Below are 22,536 nucleotides of genomic sequence, written 5' to 3'. Positions count from 1 at the left end.
ACCCACATGTTGACAGAACCCCCACATTCTGTTTCAGTAAACTTCACTGCTTTGTAGGCCTTGTGATTAAAAAGTAAGATCTACAAACTGTGAAAGATAAGACACCAAAAACATCAAAAACAAATGCTTCAAAGTTGCGTGGGTTGTTTTTCTTTTTTTTTTTTTTCCTCTTTGAAAGAGATGTAGGTGACATTGATATTCCATGGGAAAAAAAAAAAGAGTTGATATCTTTCAGTTGGCAATTTTAAACCAATTCTTCCAGTGCCTGGAACTGGATAGGTGACACTGATATGCAGAAATATATTTGTGAAGCAATTTCAGTAAGTAGATAGAAATGGAATTGTATCAGGCTCAGCACAGGCTGGCATTCCCACACCACTTGTTGTCAGGAGCATCCACTCAGGCTTTTGATGTCTCCAATGTTTATTCAATGCACTTGACACTTTTAAATCTAGTTTAGTGTGATTTTGCTTTTGATGGGGTCTTTTAACATATGCAGCAACAGACTGAGGGAGGACAATTTCAAAATAAAAGATGTTCACTCATCAAAAGCTGCTGTAGTATTCGGAAGTGGTACAGTGGCACTCTAGTCCCTAATACAAATAATTTGTGCATGGTATACAAGAGATTTCCAAAACCTGCACTGCATACAGTAGCTGCAGACTGAAGCACTGTCAGCAGAGCATGGGGTTATCTTCAGAAGATCTGTACTAAAGCTGGATTTAAATAGAGGTGTTTTGCATCAGTCATAAATCTGATGAGTATTAAGGTTCCCAATATTTGGGCACAACAGAACCAATTGGTTTCTTATTCTGCTAAAGAAGACATAGTTCTGTGAAACACATTGTGGGCTGACATGGGTATTTCAACCATTTTAAGTAGAAGGAAAAAAAAAAAGTTTATGTGCAGCCCCAGGGCCAAGGTTTACTTGGCTGCCAACTGAAACACTGCCTGGCCATGCTGAATGGCAGAGGTGAGCTGGTCCCTGCAGGTGGGAAGGCAGCCAGGAGAGCCTCTCCTCACAGCACTGGAAAGTGGTTATCAGCAAGCTCTGCCTTCTGCCATGCTGTCTGTCAGAAATGTGAGTTGTTGCTGAAATGGGAAAAACTTGAGTGTGGGAGCTTTTGAACTTATTGAAAGCTCCTCAGGCCCTCTTCTTTCATCATCCTGCTGAGCTGCTGAAGTAGGATGTTGATGGTGTGGCCAGACTTACAGGATCAAGCTAACTGAGGAGGACTTTTAAGAACCTTCAAAAGGACTTATGGATCATTCTGTATTTGGACTTAGAGATATTGGAGACTCATAGCTAGGGAGGAAATCTCCATTGCACTAGCCAGGAAGGCTAAGGCTGACACACTCAAACAAGGCTGTATGGTGGTGATAACAGTAAACTGATTTGTAGTTAAATTGCAATGAATGAAAAATAGGGTAAAGGGGAATTTGCAGAAATTGTGAAATGTTCATCCAATACAGGCTTTTTTCCTACATCAAATACTGCTTTTGCTGACTCTGTGGACATTGTCCCAGTGCAGTCAGAGAGCAGAAATATCTATAGTAGGAAAGGAAGCCTTACTCAGTAGATGAGAGTGAGGAGTGACCCTGTCCAGCCATATTTTACAGAAGACAAGATCCCTTTGCCCTTTCCACTGAGTATCTCTGAACATGAGCTGTCAAAGAAGCAAAGCTCAAACTGAGTATCCTAAATCACTCATTAGGAACCAACTAGTGTCTGCTTTTCCTTCTGAGTTCACTCAAATTGTAGTTGAGGAAGAAAGAGTGAGAAGAGGTAGGGAAAACTGGTGTGAAGGAAAAGGGATATCTGGGAAGAAGGTGTTCCTGTAGAGAAATGGCAGAGACCATCCTGAAGGGAGCAGGAGGGAATTAGAGGCTTTTGAAATGTCTGAGGAAAAAAAGTAAGAATGAGATAAAAGGAAAAAGGAGAAAATGTCAGGTATATAGACCTATATATAGAAATAGGCTAAATAAGAAATAGCACTATTAAAAAAATATTTCCTCCATATTCTAATTATCTCCTTCAAATGGAGAATATATTGCTTTACAGATAAGAAACCTCTGCAAGGTTTCTGTTTCTTCAAGTGATCTTATTCCCCTTAGGCTGTGCTTTTTTAAAAGCTCATCTTGTTCAATTTGAGTCAATAACAATATGAGCTTAGAAATAAAATTTGGGTAGCCTCCTCAATGGGGAAGTATATGATGCCTGAAGTTTTAGCTTTCATGGATATGTTAGCATCATATAAACCACTAATTATTCTAAAAGAAAGGAAAGGAAAAAGGGCCCAACGTGGAATATGAATGTATATATGTATTATACATACATAAAGTAATTTTATATAAAAATATAAAAAATTCCTCTGAATTCCTGACTTTTATGACATTCATTACTTTTTGAAAGTTCATTCATGGCTGCTGACAGGTGGATAAGTTCAGACTTCAAATGTATCTCTTATACCTCTGACCATGGGCACAGCCTCCTTGTGTTGTGAACTGTTTCTGTTTTGAGTATGATTTCTAAGGTTGTACCTATCCTATGAGAATGGCAAAATCTATGAAATACAGTATTTGTGAAAATTGATTGTTTTGCTAATCTCAGCACTGTTTGTGCTGCTATGCCTCCTTGGCTGTGGAGCTCTGTGGAGCTCCAGAGAACCATGTCCATCATCAAGACCCCAAAGTCTGTCTGCAGATACCTTGGTGGAAATGGTGAGGACTAGGTCGCTGTATGTACTTGGATGTGCAGGTTTCAGTATAGCTTTTTGGTGGGGTTAGAGGACAAGGCATGTTTTTATACTTTGTACAATGTACTTCTGAGTCCAGATTACAAGGCTTCTTTTTTCTAGTCTTAGATTGGATAGTTATTCTTTTGAACAATCCCCAGATGGTGGATAATGCAGTTACATTTGCTTTTCTGTATTGCCAGCCTAGGGTTTTCCAAAGGGACAAGTAAGATTAGCCCCTTGGCAGCCAGGTTGTACTTTGGAAGAATTAAGACACTCTGACACTGCTCGGTACAAGGAAAGAGAGCACTAGATTATTCCTTCTATCAGAACCATTTTTACCATGTAATTAAAGTAATCAGTGTTTTTGTTTTGTTTTCCTCCCTCTCCATTTCATTCTCCTCCATAAATGTTTTGCTTTTTTCTTCAACTTTTCTACTGGTAGCAACTGAACTTAGCATTTCACTTTGGTAATACAGGAAATATAGAACTTTTTGGAAATTGCATGGTATTGGCTGATGTTTTATAACTTTTAAGGTTAAAAACTCAAGGTAAAAAAACTTGGCTGTTTATCAGCCAAGTCTGATTGTTTTAAGAATGAAAGAAAATTCATCTGTACACAAACAAAGCAGCAATACTTTAAATTTTCCTTCTTCTAAGTCTGTAGTAAGTGGGTTTACGATGATGCTTTATAATCCCATATGAATTGTGTGTGCTGTGAAAAGAATCCATAGCTATGATGACTCATAGGGCTTTTCCTAATGCATTCTGATACATGGTATCCAAGTCCTTAGCGTGGGACAGAGAGGTTACTGGAAAGCTGAGCTTTCTGAGCCATGGCTGAAGTGTAGGTGGTGTACTGCAGAACACGTGGAAGCACCCACTAAAGCACTGCACATATTTAGATGTCTGGCCAGCTGAGCCCTGTTTACGTATCTTCATGTTGTCCACAATGGTGGTCTCAGAGACCTTTATTCCCCAAGACAGGGGGGATGAAAAAGAGGACAAGACAAAGCCCGTGAGTAATTTTAAACGAGGGCTGAGTGGTGTGAAACAAACAGGTGATTTGCCCCAGGGCAGATTGACAGATGTTTTTCTATAACATAGGGCAGGGTCAGGGGAGAGATGGACAGCAGACCGAAGCTTCCAGAGACAGGGCAGGGGCAGGAGAGGTGGACAAAGAGACAAAGAAGGAAACATCCTTGGACGGCACCTGACCCATCGGGGGTGGGGGGCAAACAGAGAGGAATCATTGGGATACACAACTCAAAACAGCTTAACAAAAACCCACCACCACAGGTAGCAAAAGGGTAACACTACTGCTCAGGCAGTGGTGTAAGCTGGAGTTATCTTGCAGCAGTAAAAAGTGAATGCAAGATCAGAGTTGTTTCTTTAGCAGAGCATCCCATCTTGCATCCTGCTGAGAGCATTCTCCCCTTCACAGAATCATTATGGTTGGAAAAGACCTCCTAGGTCATTGAGTCCAACCTTTGATCACTACCCTGTCAACCAGAGCATAGCACTGAGTGCCACGTTGTTGTGTCTTGAACACCCCAGGGATGGTGACTCCAATGCTTTTCCCTTTCTTCCTGTATCTCAAACTTCCTTCTGTAGTGATGGTCTCTGTAATCAGAAAAAATTCCATGGACTAATATATGTCCCCATGGGCAAGTCTCTGAAATTGCTTGCTATGCTCTGTGTGGTATGAATTATCAAATGAATGTAAAGGAAACCTGATTTTGGCTAAGGGATACTCTTGGGTATTCCAAAGGTAAATTTGTTACTGCTAAATAATAAAAAGTTGGCTTTCCTAGTTCAGACTAAAAGGAAAGCACATTTTTGTATATTTTTCTCAAACTCATCAAAAGTCATTAGAGTTCCAGACACTGACATGACAAGCTCTAATGAGGAAAGCAGAGCTAGAAAAACTGAAATATCAGAGTTCACTCTGCTCTCAGCAGAGTCAGACACAACTCTAATATATTGAAACACATAATTAAGTGTGGGTTTCCCCGACAAGTAGAAAGGGAATTTTAATAGTTTAAAAAAATCCCTAAAGCTATCTGACCATCCTTGGCTTTCTGTTTGATCTGATGATTGGAGAACAGAAGGTTCTGTAAAGGAAGAGCTACCAGCAATTCCCAGGCTCAAGGTCCCCTCCAACCCCCTCCTTGTGATTTCATCTAAGTATGAATATTTCTCATTTGATCTGCTGCTTCTTCAGTTTATCATTCAGTGCCTGGACCTCAGCTGGGCTTAAAATATTTAGAAAGAGCCTGTCTAAAGATGGTGGAAAATTTAATGTGCAACTGCTTAACCCGGTTGGTTTTCAGAGAGGAAAATGCCAGGATTTAAAGTGGTGTGGAAATATCAGTAGATACAGAACTCCCATACCGAGAAAATGCCATTGTTTATCAATAGACCCCCTTGCACAGAATATTGATGACAATTCAAGCTGTCCTTCGATGGATTCTCATCCTTCTGGAGTTACACAGCATTGCACAGTGTGACAAGATGTACTTCAGTTGTAAAAATGTTCCTAATGCATAAATATTCTTTTAATGTTTTGCCCTAAAGTGCATCCCATACTTTCTGTAATGTTGAATGTATTTTGTAAATGCTGCATCTATTGTGGGATTTGAGACTGGGATATCATATTATTACTATTTTCTATAGTATCCCTTGTGTATAATTAAAAGTAATGACTTCTAATGAGTCCCTGACCTTCTTCAACCCACTGGAATGAACCTAATCAAATTCAAACACTTTTTATTAGGTACTTTATATTATACACATTCTTCCTTTGTCACATCCTGTTCTACCAGGGCAGAACGACAGGTTATAAGGTGAAATACGCTTGCTGTAGTGTCTCTTGTTAGATTTTGTGAAAGATACTTTCTGGCAGGTGATGCAAGGGAGCTTTAGTAGTTTTTCAGCCCATTATCTGACAGTATAAGATTACATGTATTAACCATTAAAAATTACTTTTGCTAGGGTAATTCAGTTTATTCAGACTACTGTAGTTGCTAGTCCATTTGACCACCATCAATATTCTCAGAAATAAGTATGCTAGATAATTACTGTGTTTGTAATGGAGAGGAAAAAAAAAAAGAGAAATCAGTAATGAAAGAGGACTTGCATGTTTGATTTTACCCCCATATTTCCACTGGGCTAGCGATTACATCTATCTCTGCAATTTTTCACATACCAGACCAACTTATGATGGTTGCAGAAATAATGTTGTTGGCAACAAATGGAGCTGCATTGATCCTCATTTATGTGCTTTCATAAATATCAGTGCTGATCACTGAAGTTATATTCTGTTCAGGAATATGTCTTCAGAAGGTAACTGGCAGCAGAAGTAAACACAGTGAAAGACAAATAGAAAGAAAAAAGTAAAATAATCTACCTATTCCATCTCAGAAGCATTTAGATTGATAGATCCTTTTTCTTTCTGTATTTGGGGCAAAAAATGGCTATGTTGCATTTTATCACAAAACCTGTACAAGTATATATGGAATTTCCAAAATATTTCAAGGGACCTATCCATTACCTCCTCATCATTAGGTTTATGAATTATGAGCACCTTTGACAGGAACTGCTATGATATTTACTGCAAATAGAATGGCTTGGAATAATTCAAATGGGTTTAAAAAATCCTGTCTACCAAGTGAAATCAGCTAATGACAGCTTTCTGATTATACTTTTCTTCTTTCTGTTTCCAAAGTTTTTTAAATTCTACTAAAACTTTTTGAACTAAATGCATTTTAAATTGTATTTATCTGGGTGAAAAACATACTTATGCTTTCTCTCTTTTGCTTAAGTTAATATCAACATATTTTTTGATGGAGGGGGAGGTAGAAATCAGTGGTAATTTCTGAACAAAATGCATTGCTTGCCACACGATAAATATTGTCATTGAGGGTCCTTAACATCCAGGGAGAATGTACTAATCTAAATAAATATAGATTAGAATTGCTTGAGTTTATAAATATAGATGAGTACATGAATTTATCTACTGGGAAAATATATTGTTGTAGATCACTCCTACTTACAGTAAAATCCACGGAATGAGGCTGATTCAAAAAACTTTATATGTTGAAACTTCTCCATAACATCAGCTCTGTCAGAGGTGATTTGTAGCTGGTGCAGTTGTCAAGGCACCACCCTGCTCTGCTGCTCTGAGCATTGGAGGGGCCATGTCACATCTCCAAAGGCATTACTGAGCCTTAATGTGTTAGGTCTTCATAGGGTGATTTAATATTGGTTTATTCTGCAATGAATGAAGCAAGGTATCTAATGATGGCATGGGTGACCTGTCCAGTGTTTGTCATAGAGGGAAGGATGAAGACATCATAGGAGGAAGTTGAATGTAAAGCATCTTAATAATCATGTGGAGCCAAAGTGAGTGGGATTGTGAGAGTCAATGGAAGGCATGGAGCTGTTTACACTATTGTTCTACATAGTGTATAGAACAGCTGAATTAATCTCTCAGGCTCCCTTTATAGTCAGTGGAGAGAAATGTTCCAGGGTGCATTTCACCTTCTCCTAGAGTTAGTAATAATGAAAGACATTTTCAGTATTGTTTGGTATACAGTAGGATGTTATTAAGCTTTATCAAACTCTTTTGAATCTCGGATGTCCTTCCTGAATGACTTTGGCATTACTGTGTTGCAGGCTGACGTTTTTCAGAAGCAAAAGCAAACTAAGATGGTCCTTTGGCTGATGGCAATTTAAAAATGTCACTAATAGCCTGAGTATGGTGACCTCGGCTCTCCTCCTGCAACTGTTCAATATCTAGGCCCTGAGGATTCATTTCACTGCTGTGAATTTTTTGTACTCAGAAAGAACTCTTTCTTGCTGTTCAGAAGAGGGAATAAAAATCTTGAAGAGACAGGGCCATTAATGATTAATGGTAGACATTTAAAATTCAAAAAATCATCAAGTTGAAAACATGTTTCCACAGTCAAATTTTATTCTGAGTACTTTAACTCCTTTGCAAACTGTATTAGTTGGTGGTAAAATGCCCATTGATATTGAGTAGTCTTTAAGTTTATTGACTTCAATTTTTTAGTTGCAATTATTACTAATTTTAATGTGCTATTGCTAATGTTCCTCAAAAAAACCCAAAAAACAAAAAACAAAAAAACAAGACAGCTCAGTGATGAGAGAATGGAGAAGAGAAATAAAATGCTAGTTATGTTAAAGTTAGTAGTGATAGGACTGAGTGGGTAGTGAAACTGAAGATGTGAGTGATTTAAGCCCATTACTCTGGGTGATTGTACAACATAGTTAGTGCTGTGAGTGAAACTCATAATGTCTAATTTTTAAAATTGATAGTGATTCCTTTTGCAAGTCTTTTTCCTTATGAGCTTCATTGTCTGCTATTTTGTTCCCAAATCACGCTTTCAGCTGGAAGATTGTGTAAAGGAAGATGGCATATGAAATGGCCAGCTGATGCATTACATTGTCAAATGTAGCATGCAAGTGGATTTGAAAGCTCAGTAAAAGGGTTCTAGTGAAATTTTGCCTTAAACTTGGAGAGCATGTAATTCAAAAGAACGCATACTAAAAACTGCTTGCTTTGGTGAAGACCCTCTCCTGGAATGGCACAACTAGGTCATGTTGTTTCCTGTCATCCTCAGTGCAACCCTTCTGTGTTTTAGGTTTTGGACCCCAGCACTGGACCCCCCAAACAGATCTATAGGAATGTTCCCCTTTGAATAGTCCTGGATTCAGGAGTAGTGGGTGGCTTTTGTTTTCAGTGTATGAGGAGCTGAAAGTGGTTTACCACTTGGCTGAAATAAATGGAAAGTTCCATTAGCTGTCTTTGACACTCCTGAAGTTGTCCACACTTCCTCCATAAGGGAGCAGAAGTCTGTTGTGTAGTAACACTTGGTGCTTGTCTTGTAATAATGTCATTCCTCCTTTGAAGAGCTGCCACAGTCGAGCTTGTGGATGGTCACTTCTGAAAGTACCTCCTCCATCTTCTCTAATCCTCTGGGAAGGGGAGATCTTTAGAAAGAGATTTTAAATCAGCTAGGAGATGTATACAGATAGATGCATGAAAAGCAGACTCTCCTGGACTGCTGATTTTGGCTTGAATGTAGTTTCAGGGATTGAGTGTTCTGCTTAGTTATCAGCAATTTTTGTGTGTGTATGTGTGTTTGGGTTTAGTTTTGGGTTTTTTTGTTTGTTTTTCTCAATTTTTTAAACATTTTTAAGCATGCTGAATAGTTTTCTGATGCCAATGACTGAACAATAGAATGAAATTCGCCAGCACTGGCTTAGATTAAAAGTACTGAGGGATCACAAACAGTTTCAGCAGTAGTTCAGTAACTGTCAGGGTTAAGACCAGTATAAAACTAAAACTCAATATTCTTTTAAAACATCACACTAATTTTTTTTGTTTTAAACATTTAATAGACAGCTTGAGGTTTAAAAACAATAAAAATAAGGCTTCTATGAATTAATCTATATAATAATTTCAAAGACTTCAAGTCTGTCACCCACTAGAAGTTGAGTTTATCAGCAGGTTGTAGGTTAATGGGAGACAGTAGCCAAACCACAGGGTAGGAAAGAATAGAGAAAATGTATCAATGAACAGCCAAACATGAATGCTTTTAACAACTGTCAGTGAATGTGACAGATGTTGTGCAAGAACCAATTCAAATGTGGTTATATAATCAATTTTTTCCCCAGAAGAGAAGGAAATACACCATTAACTCTGATATATACCACTTAAATACAATGTAAATGTTACAGGTATTGTATTTAATTTTGAAAAAATAGATTGAGAAATCTAGAATGAGAAATAAAGCTTATTCTTTACAGGTTTCTTTCAAAATGCAAATTTATGTCTCAAGAGACCAGTGAAACTTAAAGTAGAAATACAGTCTGTATTTAGGGAGGTTTAAAAACACACATTACTGAATTGATAGAGCATAACATTTCCCTTGCTTAGGCAGCGTTATGCTCCATCTTGTAAAATGTACTTGGGGAAATGTAAAATGCTTTATTAAACCTACAGTCCATAACTAGAGTTGTTTCATTTTAATGTATATATTTTTCATTCATGGATTATTGAAGCACTAAATCCAAAGAATTTGACCTCATGCCAAAAAAAATCTTTAAGTCTTATTCTGAGTCTTTTCACTTCCTATGTAACTGCAACACAAACCAAATTCTCAAATTTTAAAGATATTTTTCAGAGCTCCCCTGTATAAAACTGTACATTTAAAAGCAGGCAAGGAAGGAAATGACTATTTACTTTTGCATAAACTGCTTTCAAAAAAAGAAGTCCATGAAGCATTTCTGGGTGGGAGTTCTGCAATTTTGAGGAGAAAATTCTTGAATGTGGTGTTGTTTATAACCATGAGGGACATATGGAAAAAGAAATGAGGAAAATAATTATATATTTTGTTGCAAGTACTGTTTTTTTTTTCTCCAAACTTAAGGTTGGTTTGCTATGTAGAGAGTGCCTTTCTCCCTACTTTCACACAGCATATTGCTCTTTCCTGCTAGTGAAAAGCTGGCAGATGTTATAAAAGTGGTGATTTAAGCTTACCAGTGTGCCCAGTGATTTCAGAGTATTGTGTTTGTGTTGTATTTGCCTTCTGTTTTCTTCCACTGTTATTAGAAATAACTCTAGGGAAGAAGTTGAACTGCAAAGAGCAAAGGAACATCTCTTCTCTGCATTTTCCAGTGCTCTAAAATAGTGATATTCATAGTACATAAAATATCTCTATTGATCTGAAAGATCTCATTGCTGTAGTTGAACCAACAATTCTACAAACACACATCTAGGATTTGTTATTCATCTCATGGCTGAAGAAAAACGAACTGAGAGAGTAAATAGATATAAGCCTGTGGTCTAGGCTTCAAGATTTTCACTGCCAAAGTATCAGTCTAAAAGATTTCTTACGGGTGTTGATTGTGTTGACATTATTGATGAAGTAAGTCTCAGCAAAGAACAATGACATAATATTTGTGAAATGGAACACCCAGGAGCAAAATGAGTAAAATCACAAAGGTTGTCTTTATTATTTTTTACATCTGTAAAAAAAAAAAAGACTGTTTTAGAGAGTAACAGAACAAGTTTAGTAAATCAATGATATGTGCTCTAAATATGAAAAATTGTATTATTGCAGGCCAAAAATATTTTGTCTGTAAAGAGGTAAAGATATTTCAAACACTTTCTGAAAGAAAGGGAATTTATACATGGCAAGTTTTGTAAGAACAATTCATTTTTTAGTTTCACTTGTTTTATTTTTTCTTTGTTAGTAATATTGATTTCCATGAAATATAAGCTCTAACTTTTTCTGTGATCCTCCCTTTCCTTTTCTTTTCTGTTCTCTTTGGTTGTTGTTATAACAACATTTCAGATTTTTATTCTGAGGCATTTCCAAGTGTGGAAAATTTTTTAAAGAAGAATACAGCCAAGATACATAAGGGTTTATTTTGTTAATTTCTGACTGAGAAATGATTGTGCCAACCCTTAGGCAATTAACTGTTTATTCAGGCTGTACAAATATATCTGCTCTGGGCAGGTTTGGTTAATGACCAAACTTTTTGAATTCCTTTCATTTGCCTCAAATCCCTTTTTTAGTTTGTACTGCTGAGGAAGAGGATATAACAGTTGCACTGAAACCTTCTACTCGAACATCTAATATGACAGAGAGAGTTTACCAGAACACCCCTTGCCTGATGCTCCTCAGTTTGGCTCTCAACAGAATCAACTTAGGAGCTGCATTCAGATTGCTTTCTTGAAAACTGTTACATGTTTTGTGACATGAATCAAGCACCTCTTATTATGCATCACAATGCAATGCAATATTTGGAGTATCTTTCATTTCAAGCTAATGACTGTTTAATCATTTTTACCATTTTAAATAAGAAAACAATTCTCCTTTTAAATTAGCATAAATATTAATTAAATTTTCTTACACCAAAAATATTTTTCAACATAATTGAGTATTGCTTACAATGTCTCTTCTGGACATTGCTGAGCCATCTGTATAAGAGAAGAATTAACAGAAACCATGCTTGTTTTTTTTCCTGAGAGAATAATAATGTATTTTAAAATATGTTCCAGTTATTTGGGTTTGTTTCTACTAAGAATGTTGAGGTGCTTTTTACAAAATTTACCATCCTTGTAACCTATCTTCTTCTGTATGTGGACATAGTATACAGGTAATTTGTTTAAGTGTGATTTTTTTTCATCAGATAGCTTTTGCTATTTAATACATAGCCTTCATGTTCTTAAATCATGCACAATGATCTACTAAAACTGAAAAATGAAAAACTTGTGGCAGAGAAAGCTTGAAAAATAGTTATAAAATGGGAACACACATTTTCATGTACATAAATAAAACAAAGAAATGGAAATAATCCTCATTTTGCTTGTCAAATTTCAAGAATCACAGTCTTCATAAGTGACCTTTTCGTTTTCTGTAGTAATAGTAGGAATTTTTCCTTTTTGTTTTCCCACCTATTTTTTTACTTCAGTTGTTTCTATTAGAGCCAGAATAAAAAAAGAGGAATTGTTACATTTACGTGTCAAGAATCATGACATCTGGAGCAAAGCTGAATGCATTATTTCTTGGTGAGAGGGTTACACAGTAAGGCTTGACTGACATTATACAAAATCCGAGACGCTTTCTGATCAGCTGATTTAATTAAAACAAGATATTTGGTTCTGCACAATGCCTGTGTATAATCTATTACAAGCCTTTCAAATGTACAAGTGTGTACTGTAAAATGTTCCTAGATTGGCCCGCCTGACGAGTTGTTCTGTTTGCAGATACCTCAGATCAGCTATGCATCCACAGCTCCGGAGCTGAGCGATAACACCAGGTATGACTACTTCTCCCGAGTGGTGCCACCCGACTCCTACCAAGCACAGGCCATGGTGGACATCGTGACAGCCCTTGGGTGGAACTATGTCTCAACACTGGCTTCCGAAGGCAACTATGGAGAGAGTGGTGTGGAGGCCTTCACCCAGATCTCCAGAGAAATCGGTGAGTGTGAGTTTATGAGGTTTGGTGTTTGCAGCGTCTGAGCTGCAGAGCATCGCTGAGCTCTGATCAGTCTGTGCAGCGTGATCAGAACACCCACGGGTGTGTTACCTGGACCCAAGTGGGTGATTTTGCTTCTTGCATGTCTGCCAAGGTGGCAATTCTGGCAGCAATTTAAAAAGAGAGGTGAAAAATAGACATCTCCTGACCCTTTTGAAAAGGGGCAGCTCCTTGATGACTTAGGGGAAAAAAACAACCAGATGCTGAACTGCAGCCAGATTTGAGGAAATAAGATTTTTGATTCAGCTTAGGAAAATTATGGTCCGATGAGAGCTTTTTCCATGTTTCAGCACAGATAAACCTAGAAGTTTTAATTTTGATGAATTTTAAAAACAACAAAACCCTTCCACTCTGAAGTAAAAGATGTAACCTTGCCATTTTTCCTTCATAATAAAATGTGCTGTACAAATATGAGAAGTATATTTAAATCCCTTTGATCTTTTAAATTTTTTTTTCACACTTCATAGTTTTTTTCTGCCCTGAAAAAAAATGGCTGTTTCCAGGAGCATTAGGTTTTGGACGCCAAGGAATAAGATGATTAGTAGCAGGTCATTTGAAAGAGGGTGGAATTGGTCTTTCACCAAGTACAGTGTTAAATAACAAACAGCGCCCTCCCCCGCCTCCGCAAACAATTTTCCTGTCCTTCCTCAGAAAGTCTGGATTAATCTACTAGATTTGACTTTCAGGGCATTTACATACAAACTCCAGTTCCTTGAATTAACTTGGATGAGAAAACATGATAATATCTCCCATTTTGACTAACTGCATGTGAATATAGAGAGCATCTCTATCATATAGGAAGGCACATGTGTGTTTCAGGTACTTATGCTTGAACCATCAAGGTGAGTGATTACTTGCAAGAACCTGGTTGCAGAACAAAACTACAGCCATTCTTGACATTAGGGAATCAGTGTATGTAGTATGCTGGAACTCATTTAACTGATAATGTTCTTTTTCTAGCTTCTGATCATTGCTGTCAGCTCCTAGGTGTCTTCATGGGAGAGCCAAAGCTGTCTATTGTGCATTGCTTTGTTCTGGGGTTAGCAAAGGCATGTATAATTCTTTCACAGTTCATATCTAAAAGAAATGGTTCACCTATGGCAAATTGATTGGCTTCCCCAGACAGGCACTGAATTTATTGGCTGAAAAATCATTTTTTCTTGAAACCATCTGCAACACAGCTAGTTCTTAGTTCTGAAAGCAAACAAATAAAATACCAGACTTTTTACTGTTTCCCATTTCTAGGAATATGAGAGAACTTCAGATGAGTGAAAGCAAAAACTGTAACTGCCTTATAATCACAATTACTTGAGTTTTTCTCAGTTGGATCTTCATTAATCCTGGAATAAAAAAGACCATTTTAATTTAATAAATATATAATATGAATAAGATAAATAAATGCTATCAACAGGATTGTAAATCCAAAACAGTTAAAATCATGAAGAGGTGTCCTAAACATTTACAAGATCTGTGTAACAGTCATGATTAGTGGTCTGATAATTTTTACCCTTGTGATTTATGTTTTATATTAGAACACTTGATTTTGGCAACCTCTGTGCTCCCAGTAACTTACCAACTATTACGGGTATCAGGGACTGTAATGATTCTGAAGAAGGAAAGCAGAGGGAGGCAGGACAGACAAGTAATTTTTATTTCCTAGAAAAATACCCAGGTGAACAATCAGGTAAATCATATGTAACCACAGGGACATGATTGATAACCATTGCAGAATTGTCAAGAACAAATAGTATCAAATCCATCTAATAATTTTCTTTGACAGGATAACAGCTTATAGCTGGAGAAAAAGCACTTGATGTGTCACATTTCTCAAATCTTGTAGTGTTATCTCAATTGTCATGTACGGTATTCTCCTGAGCAAATTTGGCAATTGTGATCTGGGTGTAAATAGGCTGGATGCAGACCTATTTAGAAAACTTTTCTCAGAGAGCAGTTAGCAATGGTTTCTGTTTAAATGAAAGAATGTGTTGTGTGTTATTTGGCAGTTGTTTAAGCTGGATGAGGTACTAGCCAGTATTTTCATGTTTAACCCAGATGGACTTGGAATGAAGATTACTGTAAAATCTAGAGGTCACTTTAAGGTCAGAAGGACTAACATTAGGACTAGGAGAGTATCTAGAAGAAATCCTTAGAGTCCAAATCTGAAAGCATTGTCTGGAACAGGACAAATTTAAGACACCAACAAAGCATTTGGCTTCTGCAAGAAGGATCTGTACTATGAGGAGTTCAGACAGACTAGTGAGAAAATACTATTTAAAAAAAAGATGCAGCGATGATAGTAAATTATAACCTATATTCCTCATGTTTTAATGGAACATGAAGGTGAACATACCATCTGTAAAAAAAATTGAGTAATTCTCCAATTTGTCTGTCAGTTGTGGAATGTCATTTTGACTCAGTACAGGTTTTGTCCCTCTCTTCAGAAAAGATGAAACTCCTCAAGCAAGCAAGAACAAAGACCAATCTCAAAAAGATGGTCTGTGAAGGATAGCTGAGCAGGGAGGCTTAGTTCATCTTAAGAAGAGGTGACTAAGAAGAGATGATAGAAAAATATGTTTTCAAATAGGCTTTTGCAGAAAGGTAGAGGACCACTTGTTCATCCAAATGCAGTGTGTGTAAACAGAAATCAAGAATTAATCTCTAAGATGGTTCTGTCTAGGTTTGGAGAAAGCCCCTTTTAATGTTTAAGACATGAGTATTACACTATCTTGCTTGGGGACATTTTGGAACCTCCATTGATAAGAATCCTCGAGAATGCATCAAACACCTGCCCAGTGATTATGTAAGTGTACTTAGCTCTTGCTTGGGGCTGGGAGTGGAATGGATGATTTCTTAACGTCCCTTCCAGCTCATCCTATTATCTGCTGTCTTCAGACTTTTCATCTGAGCTACAGGGCTGGAAATGCTTTTAGAATGGAAACTGAATAGCATCTAACTATGAAGTCTGAGAATACAGAGCCTACGTAGGTCTAAAAAAATCATCACACAGTATAAGACTGCACACAACAGCAAAACTTGCCAGGTCTGTGCTCATAAGCTGTGTGTTAAGAGAACCTAACTGGGACACTGCCTCCTGTGCAGCTGGCATACAAATGTACAGGACAGCTCAACTTGCTGCGTACTCTATCTCCTGCTTAAGATAAGTAGCCAACAACTGGAAGCAAAAAGATCAGCATAATTAAAGGAAAAATAAAAGAGGAAAGGATGTGAAAAATACTGACATATTAATTTCTGAAAAAATTTAGTGTATAAGAGGACATGTGAGATAGTGGATTTGAAAATATAAATAGGAAAGCTTGTTTCTTTGGTTTATTATTTGTATTGTTTTTAAGGGAAAGTTGAAAATGGACTAGAGTTTTATCAAATTTTAATAGGCAGATTAATTTAAAGTACTAAATAAATATCATTTTGGCCCTTTGTTTCTTATTTCCAGTTTGATTGGCCCTCTGTTCAGCTTCTATTTCTTGATCAGTAGTAGAAGCAAAAGGAAGAAACAGGCTCCCAAATGAAATGTGGAATACTGAAAAGGTCAAAGTGGTGCCACCCTGACATGTCACCAAATATATTATACATCAAAATCGGCTCTCATTTTAATGACAAAGATCTTGTCTGGGACAAAGCAGAACTGGAAATTAAATATTTTACATGACAACAATTGGAAGGAGATAATTCCAACTCATTCTTCCATGCATTGTTTGAAGACAATGATTTAATTTATAGAACTTTCTACTCCCATTAAAAAGTTAATGATACCACTGTAATCATTTTGACATCATGATCAAATAATTTTGGTACATTGACCAAAAGAATGAAATCATATTCATTGCTTAAGAGTTTAAGCATTAAAATGAAACTTGACTCACTGATACAAACTAAAATGGGGAAAAAAAGGAAGCACATTTTACCAAGTCTTCATTAAACTGTTGTGCTAAATATTAGTCTTCTATTTACTTTCTGTTCATTATCTTTGACCAAATAAATGTTGGAAAGTTTCTCATCCAACTTTCTTTTAATGGTTTCTTTTGTCTGTTATTAGAAACCAAATGAATTTATCATTAGAGAGAAAATCATGTAATACTTTTCCTTTTTTTTTTTTTTGTCTTCTCCAAAATACAAAAGCACTTGATTCAGACAAATCTTTTTGATTTCAGAATACTTTCTCAGTGCAAGGTTTTACTGGAAAATGTAACAAATCTACAAATAATATATGAAATGCTACATGACATTTTATTCACCATTATTGGCCAAATGCTGATAGGTACTGGCAGTGAAACACTTATGAAACTCTTAAAAGAGAAGGTAAAAATGATAAAGGCAGGTAGTGGAGCTGATTATTAAGTGAGAAACTTCAGCACCGCTTGCCCCTTTTTGCTTGTAAGTTGATTTTGCATGTCTTGACAGGTGTAAATAAGACAGCAAAGAGCATTTAATCAAAGAGCGTTTTTTAAATCTTTGACTGGTCAAAATAACAGCTTCATATCAGCTTTATTCCAGAAAAGAATGATGCACTTAACATCAGCGTGTGACCTTGAATACATGTTTTCAGGAATAAGGTTCTGTAGTTTTACCTAGTCCTTTTATACTGGTGCATTGCAGTTAACAGCATTTTTCTGAGGAGGGACTACAATTATTTTATGATCTTTCATAATATTGTATCATTACAGTGACAATGAAAACTATTTATTAATGATAATGAATGCATGTCCTGAATGAATGCTAGAGTAGCTTTGTTTGTTTCAGACTACAACACAGATAGCTATATTTTGTTTACATAGGGAAGGGTCTGTGACATTTCTTTGACATGGCACTCAAATCATGTTTGTCGCTTGTTAGTTCTTTCAGGGTGTTTACAGTTGTGCATTGTACCTCTGCTTTTATCCAAATGGTTGGATTACATCTTCACAGAAGAGTCACAGAATAGTCAGGGTTAGAAGTGGTTCTGAGGATCATCTAGTCCAACCCCCTTCCAAGGCAGGGTCACCTAGAGCAGGTTACAGACGAATATGTCCAGGTGGGTTTTGAATGTCTCCAGAGAGGCAGAATTACCTTTCACAATATTTGGACTTCAAATTTTCAGTGGAGAAAGTGGAAGTCTGTTGGGAAGTGGGGAGGGAGCTTTGAGCAGGAAAATAAAACTTAAGGGGTATAACATTTCCTTTCCACTTAGAATTTGATTGATAATTTAGAAATAAGATGGGTTGCTGTTATGATTAATTCACATTTCCTGCAGTAATCTCTGCATACATTTGCTATAAAGCTAAAGCTTTTTGTATTTTGTTAAGTAAGATGAATGGACTTCTCCCACACCCCCAAGATAGTGTTTAATAGAAGATTAAAAAAATCTTGCAATGTGAAGATGAAAGAAATACAATATATAAAATGTAACCTTTTCCCCAGAGATATTTCTGCTTTAAAGTCTGTTTCCAGGCATAACAAATTAATTTTCACAACTAATAATATTCTAACATACCCTTGCTAAGGGTAAACAGTTTAATTCAATTTTAAGTTTTATTTTCATATTTATGCAGATAAAACTCTATTGATAGCACTGTATTTCAAGCTGCAAGCTGTAATTAATAAAAACACTATATAATTGGCTACAGGAGCTTCAAAGTAATGTTGAAAAATTACAAAATCAGATAGTAGGTGTATTAATATCGCAAAAGCTTGAAAATTACTCCTGCGATTTTTAATATTTGTACCAATTAGTACCTGATGAAGAACAGTATAATTTCTAGGGATTTAAAATGAAGGAATATTTTAATTTCTCTCAGTGGTCCTAATCAATGTGATGTTCTTTAGCTATAATTATTTTGTTTCTCTATAGTTTTAGGGAGATTTCTCAGAGCAGTAAGCATATTTTCTGTGTATGCTCTCTGACCCTCCAGTAATTGTAGGAAGAGAGACTTTAATACTCTTGAGATGCTTCTTCTTCTGTCAATTAGTTGAGGCACTTCAAAAATGTCCTATAGGAAGCTCACTAGCTATAGTACCGTAAGTGCTACAGAAGTTTCTGTAGTTAGACTTTTTTCTCCCTTTTGCTTCATGTGAATATCAGATGTTTACACTGGTTGTGAACACAAATTTAAAGAACAATAAAGATGTCCAGGAAAGTTTATTTCATCAGTGCTTTTAGTGATATGACTTGTTTGTAACCATTTCAAACCTCTTAACTTCATCATGAAATCTAATTCAAATTTTAAAAATGTATAAATACAAACAAAAGTATAGATGTGATTATGCTAATTTTAAGCAAACAATGTTATTGGATTAAAAATTAGATCTGACAAAAATGTTTTTGATGAAATATTGTGTGTGGTGCCTACAATGAACATACTTTTTCATGAAGAAAACTATTTTTTCAGATGAGGAACACTTTCCTCTTTGCAGACTGAAAGTCTTAGTATCTATAAACTGAAGTCAGGAGTTTTAGGGAAACCATTTCAAATAAGGATGTAAGACATGCTTTTTAATATTAGATGTAAAAAGGCATCTTAAAGTACTAGGAGATAGTGGTATATTTATTTGACGTTTAAATTAGGTAAAATCTTTCTAAAAGGAAAGGCCAAATTTAGAAATCATTTTTTAAACTGTAGTCTATACTATGCTTCTGACATCTATGATTATGAAGGATCTTTTCTGGCCATATAAACTGTTACTAAAATTTCTGAAATAAAAAGGAAGATAAAAATATATGTTTTAATGTGTCATCTGATCATTGAGATGACAAGAATAGAATTTCTCAAGTGTTGCTCTTCTGTGTATTGGTATGTATTACCATTGAGCCTCTAGCTTCTCATAGACTTTGTGACTTTTTTTTTCTAGAAGGAGTCCCAGAGCAAACAATTCACACATAATTAAAAAACCCATGTGAAAGCAAAGTTAGGAGTCTAAATCAAAATGTAGTCATACTTGTTGTTTATGACCAAATTTCACACCCTTCCATTAAGAGGAAGGAGATTTTAAATCAGTTAATACCAGTGGATTTTCTTGTGTTAAGGAAAAGTATTTGTAATGTGGACCCTGGAAGAATAATCTTCAAGGATGCCAAATAGGATTTGTGGTCTGAATAAAGCTACTCATGCTTTGTTTTCGTGTTATGATCTTGTGATGAAAGACAGAGAACTATTGAAAAAAAAAATTGTCAGCTTATTTTCCATGGTGGTTGTGCTTAATCATTTAAAAATAATTTTTAAAAAAATCTCTTAATGATAAGTCCCCGAAGCTTTATAGATTTTGACATAACTGAGATTTTTCCCCTCCTTTATCAAGAACTGAGTTCCTCTGTCCTTTATTATTATTTGGTTTTTTTACATAAACTTCTGTTATTGTCACTTCTGCAGGAAGCTTGTTCTCACACAGGATTCAGCCAAGCACCTTCTGTACTGCAGAATGAATGAATCAGGGATCAAACAGGCAGAGCATGGCATAGCCCTGACCAGAGCCTGTGTGAGTGAACTGTGCCAGCCCTTAATGGTTCTGCTTTCCCAGCATGCACAGACTTTTGTAAGGAAAGCCTGTATTTGAGGGCACCAGCTGAGAAAAACTGACAGGAAGGACCATGGTGACATGGAATTGGGCTGTATTTGCACAATTCTTTTGTTAACATATCAAAGGGTTCAAGCATTTGAATTATAGTCTTGGCTATACTCCTGTCAGGAAGAACTGTTTCTGATATCACAGAATATTCTGAGTTGGAAGGGACCCACAGGGATCATCAAACCCATTTCTTAAGGGAATGGCCCATGCAGGAATTGAACTTTCATGACCTTGGTGTTATTGGCATCATACTCTCACCAGCTGAGCCAATCTCAGGCTCTTTTGTGGTCTAGAATCTGTCTAATTCATGTCAAGAAGGTACACCTGATAAAGAAAAATTGTTGAGTCTCAAGTTTTCTGAGAAAATTTCTTTTGTGTCTCTGTATGTCTTTTTGTTTTGAAATGGTTTCTGTTAGTTTTAAATATTCAACATTTTTAGAAGACTTTTCTATCTACCTGGAGAACTGTAAGTTTTAAAAACGGTGTGAGCATTGCCTCATGATTGATATTAGCAATATACTCTTAGTATCAGCTCTTTTGTGATCTGTAGCTGCAGTTCAGACAATGAAGCACTGGAACTGTCAGACTGAGCCAGACACTGCGAGTCAATATCTTGTCTCCAGTGGTGGCCTCAGTACATGGAACAGAAAGACACTAAAACCTTACTTAGTCACTGGCAGAAATACTTATCCAAGGAGTGTTCTGTAACCCCAGGTATTTATTGGCTGATACTTAGATTTCCTGAAGCATGAAAATTTATTTCCATTATAATTTCTTTCTGTTAACATTTTAACCTCACTTGTTAAACATTCTCTTGTTTGGATGCTACAAATGGTACGCAGGAGAATCCAGTTGACCTCCTTCATAGTGTGCCTTTTTACTTAACTCTGGGTTATAAGTATGAAGTGATTGCAGTTCAATGGTTTCTGTTGTCACTTCCAGGATCCTTTATTTCATTTATATCTCTGTTAAGCTGTGTAGCCATGACTGAACATTCCAAGTAAAGCTTTACTGTTGATTTATGTAGTGTCACTGTAATCTCATTTTTATTCTCAGTCCCAATCTTTATGCATCCTGACAAATTGTAAGCTTTTTCTGTTGGCTGCTGGGTATCAAGCAAATTATTTCCAAAAGCAATCTCTTCTGACACTCAAAGTTTATTAACAAATGGCAACAGCTGATTTAGAATCCAATGATGTGTGTGAATGATTCCAGGTATTTCTGCCAGCCTGTTCTGCACTGTATTTGTCAATAGTCAATATTTTTCTCTGACATACTTGTTTATGTAACTTTGTGAACACTTTGTCTCTTCTCTCTGCTCTTGTGTATTTCAAATAATTTTATACCATTTTCAAAATTTCCAGTCTTTCTATTCAATACACTCCCTCTCCTTTTGAAGTGAATTGTGTTATACAAATCAAACCCTAGAAGGCATTTCTAGAGCACATGTTTATTGGCCTTTTCCAGTGCTGAGTTTTGACTGCTTCTATTCCTTCTATTCATTGTTTTTGATCCTTAGGAGTCTCCTCCCTCTCCCCATTCCCCAATTTCTAAGTGTTCATCCAAAAGTCTCCTAAAAACTGTGTTGTGCATATTAATATTCTTTATGCAAAGCTGATATATAGTTTTGGTAGTAACTACTGTTGCATACTATCTAAGTACTAAGAGCAGAATGCTGAGAGATTTGCATTTACCTTATAAAGGTGTCTTGTACAGCTTTATGCCCTCCTGAATTTATTCCTCAAGGTACTTTAAACTGTATGGGATCATATCTGCTACTGAGCCTGTGGTACTGTTAGTTTGAAGGTGAAGGTTAGTAACTTTGCTAAGTTGAATTTTTGTTATCATCCAGCTGCACACGTAGCCACTGACCCAGTCACATAGCCCATGGTCTTTCAAATATTAGATTAGACCTAAATGAAACTTGGATTTTCTCTTTCTTCAGAGCTCTTGACAACTGATAGTTTATGAATTGAGACAGAGGGAAATTGCATTATGATTTTTGTACAAGCTTCTGTATTACAGCTGAAGCATATTTTGTTCAGATTTCAGTATAATTTTATTTTTGAAAGCTATAAAATGAAGCAGAAAATGAATGTTCTGATGGCTTTGCAATTATGCCTTCTGATGTTAAAAAGAAAAAATGAACAAATGCAACTGAGACTTCG

At 36.3% G+C, this 22,536-nt stretch overlaps 1 protein-coding gene across 2 annotated transcripts in view; it reads left to right on the top strand.

The window, feature by feature from the left end:
• Positions 1-22,536, top strand: part of LOC134550267 (metabotropic glutamate receptor 8) — a 319,713-nt gene that overhangs the window by 50,448 nt on the left and 246,729 nt on the right. For both annotated transcript variants that reach the window (XM_063396787.1, XM_063396788.1), the window contains exon 2: positions 12,538-12,754. In XM_063396787.1, the coding sequence (XP_063252857.1) occupies positions 12,538-12,754 (217 nt within the window). The remainder of the gene's footprint in view (positions 1-12,537; positions 12,755-22,536) is intronic.

This window comes from Prinia subflava, chromosome 4 (assembly GCF_021018805.1).
Source record: "Prinia subflava isolate CZ2003 ecotype Zambia chromosome 4, Cam_Psub_1.2, whole genome shotgun sequence".
Taxonomy (NCBI): domain Eukaryota; kingdom Metazoa; phylum Chordata; class Aves; order Passeriformes; family Cisticolidae; genus Prinia; species Prinia subflava.
The sequence above is the reverse complement of the archived record's forward strand: the minus strand, read 5'-3'. Positions and strand labels throughout refer to the sequence as shown.